Genomic DNA, 20,672 nt, shown 5'->3' with positions numbered 1-20,672 from the left:
TTGTTTGATAAATATTAAATATTTCACTGTGTTCAGGTGTTAGGTGTCTCCCTCTCGATGACTTAAAACTTAAAGTGCTTATTCAAAAGATCCAATAGCTGGAAACCTTCCCAAATGACAGTGGAAGGAAGAAATAAATTGTGGAATAGTCATGCAATGAAATACTTTACACCACAATATGTGTGAGTCTCACATGTTGCTGAGCAATAAAAGCCTGATATCAGAGCACATACGGTACAATCCCTTCAAATAAAGTTCAAAAACAGGCATAACTAATTTATAATCTTAGAAGTCAAGGTGGTATTAACATGAGGAGACAGTAACTGAATGGGAGCATGAGAGGAACTTCAGGCAGGCTGGGTTAGTCTTCAGGCAGGGGTTAGTCTGTTTCCTGAAACAGGCACTCATTACATGGTGTATTTGAATTGTGAAATCTATCAAGCTGTTCATTGGTTATAGCTCAATAAGACTTTTTTTTTTTTAAATAAAATTTATCAAAAATGTAACAGCATTTCTCCAACTACATGTGCTGTTCCATGTCTGGTTAAGTTAACTGTCATGGTCCTCAAGAAAGCAGTGTTAACATAAGGACTCCTAGAAAGAGAACCCAACATTTGTCATACAAGATCTTTCCTAGCTCATCCATTCCCTGAGGATATAGCCAGCTCAACAACAACAAAAAAACCCCTCTAGACAGAATCACCATCCAGTAGGGTCAAATGGAGTTCCATCAGACTGGATAGGTCTAATATCCAGTGTTGCTGGTTAAGCACCAAGCACCACAGGTTCCGGAGCTACCATTCCCTAACCTCAGTCAGATCTTCCTATTCCAAGCCCTGAGATCTATCCTGTTTCAGGATACTTGTCTGGATCAAGTCCAGATTTTCTATCTCTGTGATAAAGATTTAGAATATCTGACCAGCACTCTGCCTTGGGGCCACCAGTGAGGAGAACACCCTCACTTCCTTAAACCCCAGTTTCCCAGGTTTTCTTTTCTTGCTCCCATCTTCCAACTCCACCTCTGCCTCCCCACCACACAATTCTCCAACTGAGATCCAAGGAAACCTCAAGGCTGAAACTACATGGGTCATAATGGTCCCATATCACGAGGGAAAGGAAGCCAATAGGGTCATAGTAGGTACTTACAGGGTCTCTGTGAGCCTCATTGTATTGCTTTAAATCCTCCAATATACTTTTATTCAGCATGAGAGTGCTAACAAGGTTTTCAACACCAGGAGTATCCGACAAAGAGGCTAATCTTATTTTAATAGACCTGGATGAGGAGAGATACTTTTTTTTAGGTTAAGGTACTAAAATATATATCTTCCCCCTCAAAATGAACAGAATTATAATGTATCACATATACATAAAATAATATTCAGCAAAAATGTTCATGTAACATTAGCGTTTGATTAATTATAAAAGTAACTCATTTCATTCTAGAAATGTATTTTCATTAACCAGAGAGAACACAAAGTCACATTCTAGATGCATTTATTTTGAAATGTGCAGAAAGAGGGGGCAGTCTAAGATGGAAACATAGGAAGATCCTGAATTCATCTCCTCCCACAGACACACCAAATGTACTGCTACATATGGAATAATTCCCTCTGCAAAAGACCTCAAAATTAGCTGAATGGCTCCTTCACAACAAACACTAAAGGGCCACATCAAGATGGTAGAAGAGGCAGAGATTCAGTCTTGCCAAAAAACCTCACCCTAGCACAGTGACCCACGATTGGGAGAGATCTCACAAATATGGAGCTATTTACCCTCTCTCTGCCTCGCTAAAACTCTGAGGGGTGCAGTCCACACAGGGGGCTCTCCTTGATCACCTGGGTCTGGGAGCCAGGGAGGCTTGTGTTCTTGGGTCCCATGGGGCTGTAACAATCACAGAGGCAGTTCTTGGGAGGCTACCACCCCTAGGGCACTGCACAGGTTGCAGACTGAAACACACCCTGGTCTTTCTGTGAAAAAGGCCTATGTACTTGTCCTGGAGCTGCAGCCTGAGGGGCAGGCCTCAGGTTTGCTACACATCTAGCAGCTATGGAGTGTCCAAAGAAAGTAGGCCAGAGGGTGCCAACTTTGTGCTCTCCCTTAGCTTTGCTACAGCTTGCCAGTAACTCCCAGAAAAGACCTTATACACTTGTCTGAAGCCCCCAAATTTTTAAATATCACCCAAGATGCAGCTCCAGGTCACCTGATCTGGAGATGAGCAGGATTTATGACTGTAGTCCCACAGAACTGTATATATTTGAATACTTTGAAAGCTGCTGCATGAAGGTCTGGCTTAGAATCAGCCTGGAAGTAAGTGCTGAATGAATGCTCTCTTTGAAACATGGATACTCTCTCAATAAATGGGACATATCACGAATTAATCAGGCTGCTTAGACAATCACAAAGGATAGAGAAACAACCAAGAGCTAGGACAAGTTTAAACAATAGGCTCCTCCTTCCCTCCTTTAAGACTGGGAAAGGTAGCTGTTTTGCCTAACACATAGAAGCAAACACAGAGAGTCAAACAAAATGAGTAAACAGAAATATATTTCTTTTTTTCTTTTTTATTTTTTTTAATATGAAATTTATTGTCAAATTGGTTTCCATACAACACCAGTGCTCATCCCAACAGGTGCCCTCCTCAATACCCATCACCCACCCTCCCCTAACTCCCACCCCCCATCAACCGTCAGATTGTTCTCAGTTTTTAAGAGTCTCTTATGGTTTGGCTCCCTCCCTCTCTAACTTTTTGTTTCCTTCCCCTCCCCCATGGTCTTCTGTTAAGTTTCTCAGGATCCATACAGGAGTGAAAACATATGGTATCTGTCTTTCTCTGTATGACTTATTTCACTTAGTATAACACTTTCCAGTTCCATCCATGTTGCTACAAAAGGCCATATTTCATTCTTTCTCATTGCCATGTAGTATTCCATTGTGTATATAAGAACTCACCAAACTCCACACCCGAAAAACAAATAATCCAGTGAAGAAATGGGCAGAAAACATGAATAGACACTTCTCTAAAGAAGACATCCAGATGGCCAACAGGCATATGAAATATGCTCAATGTCACTCCTCATCAGGGAAATACAAATAAAAACCACACTCAGATACCACCTCACACCAGTCAGAGTGGCTAAAATTGACAAATCAGGAGACTATAAATGTTGGAGAGGATGTGGAGAAATGGGAACTCTCTGGCACTGTTGGTGGGAATGCAAACTGGTGCAGCCACTCTGGAAAACAGTGTGGAGGTTCCTCAAAAAATTAAAAATAGATCTACCCTATGACCCAGCAATAGCACTGCTAGGAATTTACCCAAGGGATACAGGAGTGCTGATGCATAGGGGCACTTGTACCCCAATGTTTATAGCAGCACTTTCAACAATAGCCAAATTATGGAAACAGCCTAAATGTCCATCAACTGATGAATGGATAAAGAAATATGTTTCAAATGGAAGAACAAGATAAAACCTCAGAAAAAATCTTAATGAAATGAAGATAAGTAACTTACCTGATTAAGAGTTCAAAATAATGGTCATAAGGATGCTCACCAAAAATGGGAGAAATATGAATGACCACAGTGAGAACTTCCACAGAGATAGGGAATACAAGGAAGTACCAAACAGAAGTCACAGAGCTGAAGAATACATTAAATGAAAAATACACGAGAGGGGGTTACCAGCAGACTAGATGAAGCAGAAGAAAGAATCAGTGATCCAGCAGACAGGGCAGTGGAACTCATCTACACAGAGCAGGGAAGAGAAAAAGGAATGTAAAAAGTGAAGACAGCCTAAGGGTACCCATGGGACAACATCAAGCAGAAAACCATTCACACTATTGGAGTCCCAGAAGAAGAGAGAGAGAACAGGGCAGAAAATGTATTTGAAGAAACCATGGCTGAGAACTTCCCTAACCTGGGGAAGAAAACAGACATCCAGATCCAGGAAGCACAGAGTGTTCCAAATAAGATGAACTCAAAAAGATCCACACTAATAATTAGAATGTCAAAAGTTAAAGATAACGAGAGAATCTTAAGAGCAGGAAGAAAACAACAACTTGTTCTGTAGAAGGGAACCACCCTAAGACTATTAGCAGAATTTTCAGCAGAGTCTTTACAGGCTGGAAGGCAGTGGCAGGATACATACAAAGTAATGAAAGGAACACACTTCCAACCAAGAAGACTCTGCCCACCAACGCTGTTACTCAGAATTAAGAGATGAAGAGTTTCCCAGACAAGTAAAAACTAAAGGAGTTCATCACCACTAAACTGGCCTTACAAGAAATGTCAGAAAGGGCACTAATTAGAAACTAGAAAACATATGAAAGTATAAATCTCACTGGTAAAAGTAAATATATAGTAAAGGTAGTGAATTAATCACTTGCAAAGCTAGTATGAAAGTTAAAAAACAAAAAAAAAGTAGTAAAAATAACTATAGCTTCATTATTAGTTAAGGGATACACAAAATAAGATGTAAAATGTGACCTCAAAAACACAAAACATGGGGGTGGAGTGAGTAAAAATGTAGTCCTTTAGAATGTGTTCAAACTTAAATTGCTATCAACTTAAAATAGACTATTTTATATTATATATATGCATATATATAAATAGTGCCCCTTCTTTTCAGCTTAAAGGAATCTGTTTACATCTTGTCTATAAGAAAGTCACTTCAGACATAAAGACATACAGACTGAAAGTGAAGGGATAGAAAAAGATATTCCATGCAAATAGAAGCTAAAAGAAAGCTAGGGTTATATCAGACAAGGCTATAGCTATATCACACAAAACAGGCTTTAAAACAAAGACTAAACTAAAAGACAAAGACATGGGGGTGCCTGGGTGGCTCAGTCAGTTAAGCGTCAGACTACAGCTCAGGTCATGATCTCATGGTTTGTGGGTTTGAGTCTCGCATTGGGATCTGTGCTGACAGCTCAGAGCCTGCAGCCTGCTAAGAATTTCTGTGCCTCCCTCTCTCTCTGACCCTCCCTGTTCATGCTCTGTGTCTCTCTGTCTCAAAAATAAATAAACATTAAAAAATTTAATAAAAAAGATAAAGACAGGCATTAAATAATGATAAAGAGGTAAATATTTATGTGTACAGTATAGGAGCACCTAAATGGGAGAGATTTATAGCAAAACAATAGCAGGGGACTTTAATATCCTACTACATCACTGGATAGATCATCCAGACAGAAAATAAAAAAGGAAACATCAGCCTTAAGTGACTTATTAGACCATGTGGACTTAACATACAGATATACAAAACATTTCATCCAAAAGCAGCAGAATATCCATTCTTCTCAAGTGGATCTGGAACACTCTCCAGAATGGATCATATGTTAGGCTACAAAACAAATTTAAATAAATGTAAGAAGACTGAAATCATATCAAGCATCTTTCCAACCACACTGGTATGAAAGAACAAAGCTATTACAATAAAAAAACTGGAAAAATCACTAATATGTGGAGATTAAACAACATGCTGCTGGACAACAAATGAGTCAACAAACAGATCAAAAGGCAAGTTTAAAAATACCTTGAGAGAAATGAAAATTAAAATACATCATACCAAAATCTACTGAATGCAGCAAAAACAGTTCTTAGAGGAAGTTCATGGTGATATAGGCCTACCTCAAAAAACAAGAAAAATCTCAAATAAACAATCTATCTAACTTACACCTAAAGGAACTAGAAGAAGAACATATGAAGCCCGAAGTTAATAGAAGAAAGGAAGTCACAAAGATCAGAGCAGAAATAAATGAAATGGAGACTAAAAAGACAATAGAAAACATCAATGAAATGAAGAGCTGATTCTTTAAAAAGATAAACCTTTAGCTCGGCCTACCAAGAAAAAAAGAGAGGGCTCAAGTAAATAAAATCAGAAATGAAAGAATATGAATAATTATATGCCAACAAATTGGACAACCTAGAAGAAATGGATAAATTACAGGAAACATATACTCTTCCAAGACTGGATCATGAAGAAATAGAAAATCTTACTAGATCAGTAGTGAGGAAAATGAATTAGTAATAAAAAACTTCCCAACAAACAAAAAGTCAAGGGCCAGACAGTTTCACTGTGAATTCTACCAAACATGCAAAGAAGATTTAATACCAATCCTCAAACTCTTCCAAAAAATTAAAGAGAAGGGGATATTTGCAAACTCATTTTAGGAGGCAAGCATTACCTGGTACCAAAACTAGACAAAGACACCACAAAAAGAGAAAATTAAGGGCCAATATCCTTGATAAACATAGATGCAAAAATCCTCAACAAACTATTAGCAAACTGAATTCAACAATACATTAAGAGGACCACACACCATGATCAAGGGGGACTTACTCCAGGGAGGCAAGAATAGTTCAATGTCCACAAATCAAATCAATCAATGTGATACACCACATTAACAAAATGAAAGACAAAAATCATACAGTCATTTCAATAGATGCAGAAAAAGCGTGTAACAAAATTCAATATCCATTCATGATAAACTCTCAACAAAGTAGGCATAGAGGGAGCATACCTCAACATAATAAAGGCCATAAATGACAAACCCACAGCTAAGATCATACTCAGTGGCGTAAAACTGTCCTCTAAGATCAGGAACAAGACAAGAATGCCTACATTCACCATTTTTATTAAATACATTGCTATAAGTCCTAGGCAGAGCAATTAGGCAAGAAGAAGAAATAAAAGACATCCAAATTGGAAAGGAAGAAGTGAAACTCACTATTTGCAGGTGACATTATTTTACATATGGAAAATCCTAAAGACTTCCCCCCAAAACTGCTAGAACTAATAAACAAATTCAGTAAAGTTACAGGATACAAATTCGCTACACAAAAATCTATTGCATTTCTATACACTAACAATGAACTATCAGAAAAATTAAGAAAACTATCCAATTTACAATTGCATCAAAAGAATAAAATACCTAAGAATAAATTTAACCAAGGAAGTGAAATACCAGCACACTGAGAATTATAATACATAGATGAAAGAAATTGAAGTCACAAATAAATGGGAAGTATTCCCATGCTCATGAATTGGAAGAATCAATATTGTTAAAACGTCTTTATTACCCAGAGAAATATACGGATTCAATGCAATCCCTAAGAAAATTACAATGGCATTTTTCATAGAAATAGAACAAATATTCTTAAAATTTGTATGGAATCACAAAAGGCCCTAAATAGCCAAAGCAACCTTGAGAAAGAACAAAGCCAGAAGCATCATGCTCCCTGATTTCAAACTGTATTACAAAGTAACAGTAATCACAAAAGTATAGTATTGGCATAAAACAGACACATAGATTAATGGAACAGAATTGATTTCCCAGAAATAAAGACATGCTTACATGATCAATTAATATGTGACAAAGGAGGCAAGAACACACAAAAATCAACACAAAACGCATTAAAGGCTTTAATGTGTAAGACGAAGCCATAAAACTCCTAGAAGAGAACATACATGGTAAGCTCCTCGACACTGGACTTGGCAATGATATATTGGAACTGAATACAAAAGGAAAGGCAACAAAGTCAAAGAATAAACAAGTGGGAATACGTGAAATTAAAAATCTTCTGCAGAGCAAAGGAAATCACCAACAAAATGACAGGCAATCTACTGAAGGGAGAAAATATATATCTGATAGGAAATTATATATCTGATGAGGGGTGAATATTCAAAATATATAAAGAATTCATGCAACTCAATAGCAAAAAAATAATCATCTGATTTAAAAATGGGCAGATGATCTGAACATACATTTTTCCAAAGAAGACAGATGATCAACAGATACATGCAAATCAAAACCATAGTAAGATATCACCTCACACCTATTAGGAGGCCTATTATAAAAGAAAGAAAGAAAGAAAGAAAGAAAGAAAGAAAGAAAGAAAGAAAGAAAGAAAGAAAGAAAGAAAGAAAAGGAAAGAAAAAAGAAGAAAAGAAAAAAAAAGAAAAGAAAGAAAAGAGAAAAGAAAAGAAAAATAAATAACAAGTGTTGATGAGGTTGCAGAGAAAAGGGATCACTCATGCACTATTGATGGGAATGTTAATTGATGCAGCTGCTATGGAAAACATTGTAGAGGTGCCTCAAAAAAATTACAAATAAAACTACATATAATCCAGCAATTCTACCTCCGGGTGCTTATTCAAAGAAAATGGGGACACTAACTCAAAGGGATATATGCACCCTATGTTCACTGCAGCATTATTTATAATGGTCAGGATATGGAAACAAGTATCTATTGATGGATGGATGGATAAAGAGGATGTGGTGTGTATATACAATGGAATACTACTTAGCCATGAAGAATAATGTAATCTGGCCACTTGCAACAGCATGGATGGATCTTGAGGGTGTTATGTTAAGTGCAATAAGTCAGAGAAAGACAAATATTGTATGCTTTCACTTATTTGTGGAATCTAAAAACCAAAACAAAGAAACAAAACTCAAAGATACAGAGAACTGAAAAGTGGTTGCCGGAGGGGAAGGGGTTGGGAGTTGGTAAAATGGGTGAAGTGTGTCAAAAGGCACAAACTTCTAGTTACAAAATAAAAGTCATGGGCATGTAATGAACACAGCACTGTGACCATACTCAACAAGACTGCAGTGCATATTTAAAAGCTGCCAGAGGGTAAATCTTAAAAGTTCTCATCACAAGAAAACAAAAAGTATAATTCTGCATGCTGATGGATGGTAATTGGACTTACTGTGGTGATCATTTCACAGTGCATACAAATACCGAATCATTATGTTGTACACTTGAAATTAATATAATGTTGCATCAACTATACCTCAAAAAAAAAGATGACAGACATAAAAATAATAATAGTTGAGATCATGCTTTATTTCATATTTACTTCATGTGTAAAGTCAAATTCTTCCCCAAATGTTGAAAGTATGTTAAGAAGCGGGTGCCTGGGTGGCTCATTCAGTTAAGCACCTGACTCTTGGTTTTGGCTCAGGTCATGATCTCACAGCTTCATGGGTTGAAGATCCACATTGGGCTCTGCGTTGGTGGTGTGGAGCCTGCTTGGGATTCTCTCTCTCTCTGCCCCTCCCCCACTTGTGCTGACTCTCTCTCAAAATAAATATATAAATTTAAAAAAATTAAAACAAAATAAAGTGTGTTAAAAACTTAAGAGATGACATTGAACCTGGGCTGGCTTCATGAGTCTTTAAATTCCTAATGATTTAATCTTTGATTTTGTGTTTTTACATGAAGTCAAGAAGACAATGGAGCGTGTCCAGGGGTTTGATGCCACAGCTCATGCATGGTACCTACCTCCCACCATAGCTCCATGGCTTCTCTCCCACTTGTTTCCTGCCTCCAGAACTTTGGGCCCTGCAGGGCCTCCCCATCCCTGCCCCATGACTACTGTGGCCCTCTGACAGAAGTGACAACTGGATTGCATTGGTGGGGGAGGCCCACATGCAGCCATTATGCTCTACCTTCATGGGGTCCTGGACACAGGCATGGGGAGGGTGGAGTATCAGGTACAAGCCCCATTGAGTCTCTAGTTAGAGCAAGCTAGTGGCCATGACCACCCAGGGCAGGCAGTGCCATGGGTCCTCAGCTGGCAACTCAGTGTGGATCTTGCCTGCCCCTGACCCAAGTACTTTGTGCAGCCAAGTGCAGAGGTTGCAGGCCACTGGAGAATGCCTACTTGCCTCAGGTTGGAGTGGCGAGCCCATGGGAAGACGACTTCTCCATCTAAAGATGTGCTGCATATTATATAGCTGGCCTGGCACTGAATGCTCTCCAGTCACTAGGGTGTTATTACTAAATGAAGGAGTGCTGTTCCTCCTCCCATTAATAAAGTGACATATTCTAACCCACTTAGTTGTCAATTACAGTGAATATTTTGTGCTTAAATTTTAATGCATGCTTCCATATAGCATGACAGGTAGCATATTTACAAAGAACAATCTACATCTATAATTAACTGATATAAAGATGATCAATTAATATAACCTTAATAATATAAATATTTTGAGCAATTTTTAAGTGAAGGATAAGAACTTTGTTCTGATATGGCCACCTTATGCCAAGATCTAATTCAGAAGGATTATGTAAAAAACAACACGACAAAAATACAGGAAAATACTCAAGGAAATGAAGACCATATGGCCACACAAAACCTTGTACTTGAATTTTTATGGCAGCATTATTCACAATAGCCCCAAAGATGGAAAGAGCCCAAATCTCTATCCACTTCTGAAGGGATAAACAAAATGTGATCTATCTGTAATGGAATCTATAATTCAGCCACAGAAAGAAATGAAGTACTGACACATGCCACAACATGGATGAACTAGAAAACATTATGCTAAGTGAAAGAAGCCATATAGAAAAGGCCATATATTGTACAATTCCATTTATATGAAATGTTCAGAACAGGCAAATTTATAGAGACAGAAAGTAGACTTGCTTCCACCAGAGGCTGGGGTGGCAGGAGAGAATAGGAGTGACTGCTAATTTGGGTGATGAAAATGTTTTGGAACCAGAGAGGAGCTCAATAAACATCCACTAAAGGAATGAACGATGAAGCTTTCATGCAGATGACCAGAGAGTTTCCCCCATGCTTCCGTATATGGTCAGTGCTACAGTAGCATTGCTGAGTGTTGTGGAGGGGCGCCTGGGTGGCTCAGTTGGTTAAGCATCTGACTCTTGATTTGGGCTCAGGTCATGATCTTGCGGTTTTGTGAGTTCAAGCCCCACGTCAGGCTCTGTGCTGACTGCGCAAAGCCTGCTTAGAATTCTCCCTCTCTCTCTGCCCCTACCCTGCTCGTGCTCTCTCTCTCAAAACAAACAAACAAACAAACAAACAAACAAACAAACAAACAAAGAGTATTGTGGAACCAGGAGGTGAGTGAGCATGTGACATTTTTTTCCACGTTTCTATTGGTGGTCCACTCTGAAAGGCCAGGGTTTTTCCTAGCCCACAGAATTTCTCAATAATGTTTAATGGAATATGAGGCTGTTTTACTGCCAAGTATCACAAAAACACGAACATAATTTCACCAGTTTGTCCATGAAAATGTATTGTTGATTAGAGGACACAACCATTTTGTTGCATTGTGAGGCTCTCATCTCTGCTATTTAAGTTTGCCAAAGAGGAACACTTCACAACCTTCATGTGTTCCCAGACTTCCATGGAGAGGAATGGGCAATAGCAGTATGTTTGTGCACTACTCTAATCTAATGGTACACTGTCCAATATGGCAGCCGTAAACCACACATGGCTACTGAGCAATTGAAAGGTAGCATCTCTGGGGCGCCTGGGTGGCTCAGTTGGTTAGGCATACAACTTTGGCTCAGGTCATGATCTTACAGTTCATGAGTTCAAGCCCAGCATTGGGCTCTGTGCTGACAGCTCAGAGCCTAGGGCCTATTTCGGATTTTGTGTCTCTTCCTCTCTGCCCCTCCCCCACCGCACTCTGTTTCTCTCTCTTTCAAAAATAAACAAACATTTAAAAAATTAAAAAAATAAAAAAGAAAGGGGGCATCTCCAAATTGAGATGTGCTATATGCGTAAAATACCCACTGAATTCTGAAGACTTGGTACAAAAAAAAGAATGTAAATAAAGTATCTCACTGATACTTCTTTTATAGTGATGATATGTTGAAACAATAATATTTGGATATAAGGGGTTAAATGATAAATATCACCATTAACTTCACTCAATATTTAAGCTTTTTAATTAATAGGGCTATCAGAACATTTAAAATTACCCCTGTGGCTCACCCTGTATTTTTATTGGGCAAGGCTACTCTCTGTTGCCTAGTGTTTGACTCTGAGAGCAATTTTTCCATTGTTTTTTTGCTCAGCTCAAAAAGCCAATGTAGGTTTCCTCCACAGGTGACCTTTTCAGCAGGCGTTTTGAGGCAAGTGGCCAGTGTGCATATGACTGCTTACAGATTGGAATGGCTGCTTGTTCGTTTTGCCTTTAATGGTATAAGGGGACAGGGACCTGTGGCCACCTGATAGGAAATACAAATGGGGCAATACTCACATGGCCTAATTGCTTTTATACAGCAACTGACAGGAACTCCAGAAAAAGTAAAAAATGAATATATATAAGAGGCAGATTCTTACTTAAAATGTATTCCTTAAAAAATCAATTATTAAAGTGGCTTTATTGAGAATGGTGCATTCAGTCAGTAACAAATACTGATTAAACACCTACTGAATGCCCGGTGTGTGTTCTGGGTATTGGGGATCCTTCAGAGAACAAGACAGTCCACACCTCCTGCTCTTATGGAGCTGATCTATTGATTCCAGAACCATCTTCTGAGAAATAATTGTGAAATTCCTTAAGGTTTTAGATAATGTATATGAGGTTAGAGATGGACCAGGAGTTATGGAGAACTTGGCCTGTGTTTCTTGGCCTGTGTTTCAGTAGAAAGCCCTTGAAAAATAAAACCAGCTTCAAAACAAAGTTGTAAGGATGCTTAGTGTTTTATTCCCAACATGTGTGATCCTTAATTAAATGAAATTATCTAAAAATATGTATGGGTGTCATATACACATGCACACACCAAAGGGAGATTGTATTTACTGTTGAATTAGCAAGAAGCCATCTTTATTCCTTGCCATATTTTCAGATAAATCTAAAGATTAAGAAAATTAATTGAGGTTTTACAAAATGATGCTAAGACCTTCTGTGGAATGAACTTTTAACAGGCTAAATCAACATCCAAAAATACAAAGTCTATTTTGATGTTTACATGTCAGAATTGGGCCTGGAAGGATTGCAAAAGATGATGAGTTCACTGTAGGTATCTAAATGTGGGCCCACTTCTTAAACTCCTCGTAAGTCTCAAACAAAGAGTTTCTGATCTTCATTTTTTCATTGTCATCTCTAGGCTAGGCCTTTCCTGCTGTCATATGGTGTCTAACCAGAAAGGGAACTCCCACCTCCCTCTACTTGTTCTGTCATCTTGCCCAACCTTCCCAGAAGTGAACTTATACTCAGTAACTGGGACAGTTTAACCATTCTTTTCCCAAGGGTTCAGCATGGTTCTAAAGTCACCTTGAATCAGAGAGATCAGCTGTGGTTCTCCTTACCTATCCTCATGGCTTCCTCCATCCCGTAGGTAAGGGGGTCCTACATGGGTCTATCTTGTTTCTTAACCCTTCTCCATAGGCCTTCAAGCTCTCAGGTCACCTCTCTCTTATACTTTCTCTCTCTGATTTACTTGAATGCCCAGGCCCATGATTCCCTAAGAAATGTCACCTCTCCATGAAGAAATGATGAAGTCCCTGCTCATTGGTTCCTTCTTGGGTCTTGAAAGTTTGGCAGCCATGGTCACCTGCTTCCCAGTGAGTTTTTATTTTTGCCCCATTTTTGGCAGACTCTGACCTCAAAGGTCGGAATTGATAGGACTTAATCAGACTGTACACATAACAAAATAGAAAATCATATATAAAATTAGAAGGAAAAAGATTTAATAGTTAATTTTTCAATCCCAAATTGAATGAATGTTTTAGACACCTGCAAGAGTATGTGCCTTGCAGAATACCCGGCAACTTTTTGATGCCACTAAATTAAAACAAAATGACAGAAAGAAGAAAAAGTAAGTTGAGTCTTTCTGAATTCCAAAGGAGTGATCTATGTAGTAGAAACCTAAAACAACTTGACAGTCATCAATATTTCAGCTTAAACCAAAAACAAACAAAATAAAACAATAACCACAAAATCAAGTTTTCTATTAGGTTCTATTCAAGGAGGCTGATTAAGAGCATCAGGACTGATATCACTACAACACTCTTGATGATATACGGGCCAGAAATAGGTATAAGTGACATGCTAGAAAAAATGACGACCAGGCATGCATGAATCACCCACAGAGAAGCAAATAAAAGAAAAATGTCAAGGGGATGAATCATTTAAAAGACAACTACCCAGAGGCATTTTCACTTATTGAGCAAAGTTGACAATTGGTGGTATGATTTAATTTAGTAGTAAATATTCATGTGTAGAAAATAATTTCTAGCACAATAAATAAGTTTGAAACATATTTCTCCAAATTAAAAATGGCAAATTTCAGAAAAACGTGGTTTGGAAGAGAAGGAAGATGGAATGAGTGGCAAGTTCAGCCAAACGTGGTCTCCACTCATGAATAAACAAGAGGAAGGAAAGCCAGTGTGAAGGTTAAGAATGGGCGAGCAGGAACGAAAGGAAAAAGAATCATTTATACTACATTCTAACCCCATATTAAGTTTGGAAACATCCTAGAGATCACTGTATAAAGTAACAAGTGTTAAAAAGCATTTAGTTTATATACATTTATACTGGAAGTTAACATAAATATTATGTTCTTTTCAAAGACCAGCAGTCATAAGTCAAATGAGAGGGAACCTTAGTGTGGAATCTGTTGACAGAAGAGGTAGACATCGCTAACAATTGAATGAATGATTTGTTCCAGGGCTCACGAGCATGGCCGGAGGGCAGATGACAGACACAAATATAATTTCCCAAGGGAAGAAGAACGAGATTGGGTGGGAGACCAGAACATGAGGTCATGAAATTTAAAGTAACCAAACTTAAGAGCAAGAATGATCCATCCCAAATGTCAAGAGAAGTGAAGCAAAAAATGGAAGAATACGATAAATTGTAAGACCATGGTATAAAAAAGAGTAGATGTCATGGACCTGTGCCCACGTGGCTCCCCCATCACCTCCTTCCCTAAGAGGGCTCCCTCCACACCCCAAAGCCCAGCATGTCTTCATCCCCTTGTCTGCTTTATTCTTCACATTCACCCTCATCACTTACACACTTATTTTTATCTCTTCCCTTTGTGTCTTTCTCCTCTAACTAGAATGCAGGCCCCATGAGGGCGAGGATTTTTGTCTGTTTGAGTCACTTCTGCTTGCCCAGTACCTGGAATGGGGGCTGAGCATACTACACAGTCAACATGATGTATTGGATGAATAGGGCAGGCCTGCTGGGGCATCTGGGAAGAAAACACGCGCCTGCAGCCAGCTCCCCCTTCTCCACAGTGGTGCACGGATGTCAGCCCAGAACAGCAGCAGCCATTCTGCCAATGGGATATAAGCCAGCTTCAGGCTGGAGCTGACACCAGGAAAAACAGAGTGGAAAAGGGAAAGAAACCCAAACCCCAAAGATTCAAACCCTAGAGCCCGGCCTGTCTCCAGACCTCCCAGTTCTATGAGCCAATAAATGCCCTATGGTTGAAGCCATTTTGAGTTGTGTTTTCTTTAATTTCTAACAGAAAGCATTCCCACTGATAATCTATGTTTTGAAATTTGAGAAGATAGCTTTAGGGAAACACAGGTTAAGGGGAAGGGTGTGTATGAAAAGACAAGAATTAGAGATAAGAGAAATGAACATTACTTGGTATAAGTGGACAAAAATCCCTAAGACTGTCATAGTTCATGTATTCTTGTAAGATCTAGCCCAAAGGTCTATTTACATGATATAAAGAAGTCTTCACACCTCAACAGAACCAGAAATTACCAGATAAAAAAAGGTTTAAAGTAGATGTGGCTTACATGGTTCTAGAAAATCTGTCTTTGGAGAGGAGACAGAATCATTATCATTTCATACCAAGAGACATACAGGGACCCCCCCACTTTCTGAAAGTTTGCATTATACCACTTCATGTTTTGCTAACAGAAATAAATCTGAAGATGTTTACTTTTACAAAGAAAGTCATTATCACACTAATGTAGGTCTTTCAGGGAAGGGAAGTGGCCCTAATGTGAACTTCCAGAAAGTGTGGGGATACTTTTGGCTCTAACTGTATGAGATGTTTCATAACAACAATTTACTTTTGGATAAGGGGGGAAAGCTGTATTAAAAAACAAGCACCTCCAGCACTCCTCAAACTTCAACATGCATAAAATCAACTTTATGCACGCTTATGGCACACTTGTGAACAACACAGATTGTTCTGTGAACAACACAATCCAAAGGCCTGGGGCAGGGCCCGAGATTCTGCATTTCAGCAAGTTCTCATGGATGCTGATGCTGCTGATCTAGGGGCCATGCTTGGAGTCGAACTGAACAGTGTAGGAAAAACAGAGTTCCCCTTGAGTAAACAGAGGTGAACTTGAGAGGGGAAGCCAGGTGCTCTGGGGCAGGAAGGTACAAGATGCTGCGTCCGCGATGGCCTTGGAGAGCTGCCAGGCACCCCTGGATGGTCTTCCTTGACAATAGGGACAAACAAACCCTTATAAACCCTTACTCGCTAAAAGCTGAGTGTCCCTGTCACAACTACGAGGGGTTTGTGTCCCAGAGCTTCACTGCACAGACCCAGGCTTACAGAGGACACCAGTGCTGCACCTGGACCCCTCCTGCACTCTTGGCTAAGATGCAGGTGTTAGCGCACAGGAGCAGAGGAGTGACTATGAAATCATCCCAGAACTTTTAGAGAATGCTGTGGGGAGACAGGGGCCCTGTAAAGGCAGTGTTACTTCAGGAAAATCAAAGCCAGAGAAATTTATTTTTATTATTTTATTTATTCTCAAAGTAGCTAACATACAGTGTAGTCTTGGCTTCAGGAGTAGATTCCAGTAATTCATCAGTTACATTCACTTACAGTGCTCATCCCAACAAGTGCCCTCCTTAATGCCCATCACCCATTTAGCCAATCCCCCACCCCCATCAACCCTCAGTTTGTTCTCTGTATTTAAGAGTCTCTTCAAGGGCGCCTGGGTGGCTCAGTCAGTTAAGCATCCAACTTTGGCTCAGGTCATGATCTCACTGTTCCTGAATTTGAGCCCTGTGTTGGGCTCTGTGCTGATAGCTCAGAGCCTGGAGTCTGTTTTGGATTCTGTGTCTCCCTCTTTCTCTCTGCCCCTCCTGTGCTCGTGCTATGTCTCTCTCTCTCTCACTCAAAAATAAACATTAAAAAAAAGTTTAAAAAAAAAAGTCTCTTCTGGTTTGCTTCCCTCTCTGTTTTTATCTTATTTTTCCTTCCCCCGCCCCATGTTCATCAGTTGTGTTTGTTAAATCCCACATATGAGTGAAATCATATGATATCTGTCTTTCTCTAACTGCCTTATTTCTCTTAGCACAATACCCTCCAGTTCCATCCACGTTGTTGCAAAGGGCAAGATTTCAGTCAGAGGTCAATTTGAGGTGACAGTTGGACTTCTTGGAGTTCACTGCTATACTCACATTTCTGAACTTCATTTTATAAAATATGAAATTCCTCCAAAGTTAGTCTTTAACACCAATCATATTTCAAAAATACAAATATCTCTGGAAGGTAAGAGTGTGAGTTCGTCTTTCTTTCACATTTTTGGAGAAATAACTTCAAGCCAGCTGGCCTCCTCCTTTTCATCCAGCCAAGCTCAGCTGCCTGAAGTACAGGGCTTTTTTTAAAAGAGCAGAGGGAAGAAGGCAGTTCTCGAGATCATATTCCCTGTAGAAGCTGAGCAATCCTGACAGGCCAAACTACCACCTCTAACATTAAATGTATAGTTTCTCTAAAAAGCTCTTTGCGTTTACAATTTAGTTAAAGAATTAAAGAAAACATCTAAATACCTAAAGTCAACAGTACAAGAAATAACACATGTTGGCAAGGATGTGGAGAAAAAGGAACACTCATGCACTGTTGGCGGGAATGCAAACTGGTGCAGCCGTGATGGAAAACAGTGTGGAGGTTTCTCCAAAATTTTAAAATAGCACTACTCTATGATCCAGGAATTGCATCATCATCTTTGTGCAAAGAACACAAAAACACTAATTTGAAAGGATAGGTGCACCCCTGTATTTATTGCAACATTACTTACAATAGCCAAACTATGGAAGCACCCCAAGTGTCCACCGATTGATGAATGGACAAGGAAGATGCAATGGAATATTATTCAGTCATAAAAAAGAATGAAATCTTGCCATTTGCAATGATATGGACAGAACTAGTGAGTATTATGCTAACTGAAATAAGTCAGCCAGAGAAAGACAAATACCATATAATTTCACTCATGTGGAATTTAACAAACAAAATGAACATGCAAAGGGAAAAGAGAGAGAAAGAAACCAAGAAACAGATTCTTAACTACAGAGAACAAACTGATGGCTACCAGAGAGGAAGTGGATGGGGGGATGGGTTAAGTAGGTGATGGGGATGAAGGAGTGCACCTGTTGTGATGAGCACTGGGTGATGTATGGAAGTGTTGAATCACTATATTGTATACCTGAAAATAACATGACACCGTATGTTAATTAACTGGAATTAAAGTTAAAATTAAATAAGTAATCTGAGTTTTTTCTAGAAAACATTGGCCTGCTGCCATGTTCACAAAAGGGACATCCCCTGGTGGTAACAAACATGTGGGTTTTGAGGGGTGTCTTTCCCTGCACAAGCAAGAACAGGTTCTTCATGGAAGGGGGTATGGGAACAAGAGGAACAGCAAAAAGGGGCTACATGTGCAGACAAGCTGAGAAGCAGTGTAGAGTGGTTGTTCTTCACAGAAGAACAGAGGAAGGTTCCTGATGAGGGCTGAGATGGGAACAGTGGCAAAAGATGATTTTCTAGGGCAGCAAATACTACTTGGCATGCGAGCCTTTAATTTTTCAGAGAGGAACCCAGATGTACGTGATTTTCCCCAACATTATATGTGGGTGATAAAAAAAAATGAAGCTGACACTGCAAATGAGTAGAGTGTACGAGGGGAAACGAGGGCCCTGCTACAAACCATGACTAATTTCCAGACAGGCGTTGAAAGTCTCATTATTTAAAACAATGAGATTTAACTTTTAATAAAAGCAAAATATGTTCATAGTAAAAAGAGAGAGTGTGAGAGAAAAAGAATATGAAGCCACTGAGAACGAGGCCACTACTCCAGCCAGACCCATGACCCATTCCTGATCCCGTGTCATCTGGTTGCTCTCCATCTCCAGTATATATTTATTTATAAAGAGAATCCCAAGTCATAAGAAAATGCCACCAACACACTCTACTTAAGAATGCAATGAGTGTAAAGTATATTTTAATAAAAATTCCATTTGAATCATAATAAAAATCTTAAATCTCAGTATATGCAAAAATAACTAGCTTTTCTATTATAGAAGTAACGCGTGCCCATGATTTTCAAAAAAAATCAAACAAGGCAATTAAAAATGGGCAAAAGATCTGAACAGAAAGGTCACCAAAGTAGATATACAGATGGCAAATAGCATATGAAAAGGCGCTCCACACCATCCACCATTATGGAATTACAAATCAGAACAAGGCACCACTACACACCAGTTCGAATGGTGAAAATTCAAAACACTGACAACACCAAATGCTAGCGAGGATGTGGAGCGGCAGGAACTCTCATTCATTGCTGGTGGGAATGTGGAATGGTATAGCCACTTTGGAAGACAGTTTGGTAGTTTCTTACAAAACTAAACACTCTTACCATACAACCCAAACTTGTGCTCCTTGGCATTTACTCGAATGAGCTGAAAACGTACATCCACACAAAAACCTGCACACGAATATTTATAGCAGCTTTATTCATAACTTCCCAAACTTAAGAGTAATCAAGATGTACTTCAGTAAGTACATGGATAAACTATGGTACACCCAGACAATGGAATATTATTCAGCACTAAAAAGAAATGAACTATCAAGCCACGGAGGAACTTTAAAATGTGTATCACTAGTGAAAAAGGCCAATCTGCAAAGGCTGCATACTGTGTGATCCCAACTATACAACATTTTATTACTACTACTATTAGTGTTTGACTCCACACTTTTCTCACCATCCCAGACATCATTCCATATAGGATATAGAAATCTGTTTCTATTTCCTCAAAATCTGCATAGTAATGTGCTGAATGAATATGCCAAAATTCATGTAGCCAGCCCCCAAATACAGTGATCATTTAGGATGTTTCTCAAAGTTTCACTTAAAAGGTTAATATATCAATTACAGAGAAAGCTCTCTGAAGCTACTCCACCATGCCCTTTATCACAGATTCTGCAGCAACTTTACTGAGGTCTCACTTACATTCTGTAAAATGCACCCATTTTAAATGCAGTTTGATGAACTCTGTAATATCTTGTAAGAATAAGACTACATGTATAAGACAGCTTGAGAAAGGTAAATTATAGAAAATGCAAGGTATTGATATTATTCCTATCACACATATACCATTTACTTTCTATTGATTGAGATGGTCCTGTCCTGAAACACAGCTGTGGGGAACAGCTCAACTGCCCTTTTCTTCAGTGATGCCCCCAGATTTGTGTCTGACAATGCACCCCTCCAACCCTTGAGCTTCCAGAACATCCCTAAGTAATGCCAACTAGCAGCCTCTGGCCCAGTGATGGGTCTGCACAGGACACAATCTGAGCCAATGAGATGCAAATAGATTTCTGTGATAGGGCTTTCGAAAAAAAGCATAACTACCACTCTTCCCATTGGACTTAAAGTGATATAAGGTCGAAAACTACCTCACCCGTCCTGTAACCACAGGGGAAGCAATGGTCTGAGAAAGGTCAACCTGAAAGAGACAGATTAATACAGACTAAACCCTGTATGAAACCAGCATCCCCACGATTCTTCACTTCACTCTGCGTAGTAATAGATTCTCCAGTTACTTAAGCCAATTAGATGGGTTTTTACTACTTGCCAGCAAATGAAGTCTAGCCACTACTCAAGCTGGGTGTAGAAGAATTCCAAATTTTAGGCAATGTA

At 39.1% G+C, this 20,672-nt stretch overlaps 1 protein-coding gene across 9 annotated transcripts in view; it reads right to left on the bottom strand.

Annotated features, from left to right (window-relative positions):
• Positions 1-20,672, bottom strand: part of CFAP61 (cilia and flagella associated protein 61) — a 280,127-nt gene that overhangs the window by 158,259 nt on the left and 101,196 nt on the right. For 8 of the 9 annotated variants that reach the window (XR_006215618.1, XM_007096562.3, XM_042980984.1 and 5 more), the window contains one exon: positions 1,147-1,273. The exons of the other annotated variant lie outside the window; for it this stretch is intronic. Coding sequence is in view for 7 of the 8 variants with exons in the window: in XM_007096562.3 (XP_007096624.1) it covers positions 1,147-1,273 (127 nt within the window). In the remaining variant the exon portion in view is untranslated. The remainder of the gene's footprint in view (positions 1-1,146; positions 1,274-20,672) is intronic. 9 annotated transcript variants of the gene reach the window in all.

This window comes from Panthera tigris, chromosome A3 (genome assembly GCF_018350195.1).
Source record: "Panthera tigris isolate Pti1 chromosome A3, P.tigris_Pti1_mat1.1, whole genome shotgun sequence".
Classification (NCBI taxonomy): domain Eukaryota; kingdom Metazoa; phylum Chordata; class Mammalia; order Carnivora; family Felidae; genus Panthera; species Panthera tigris.
The sequence above is the reverse complement of the archived record's forward strand: the minus strand, read 5'-3'. Positions and strand labels throughout refer to the sequence as shown.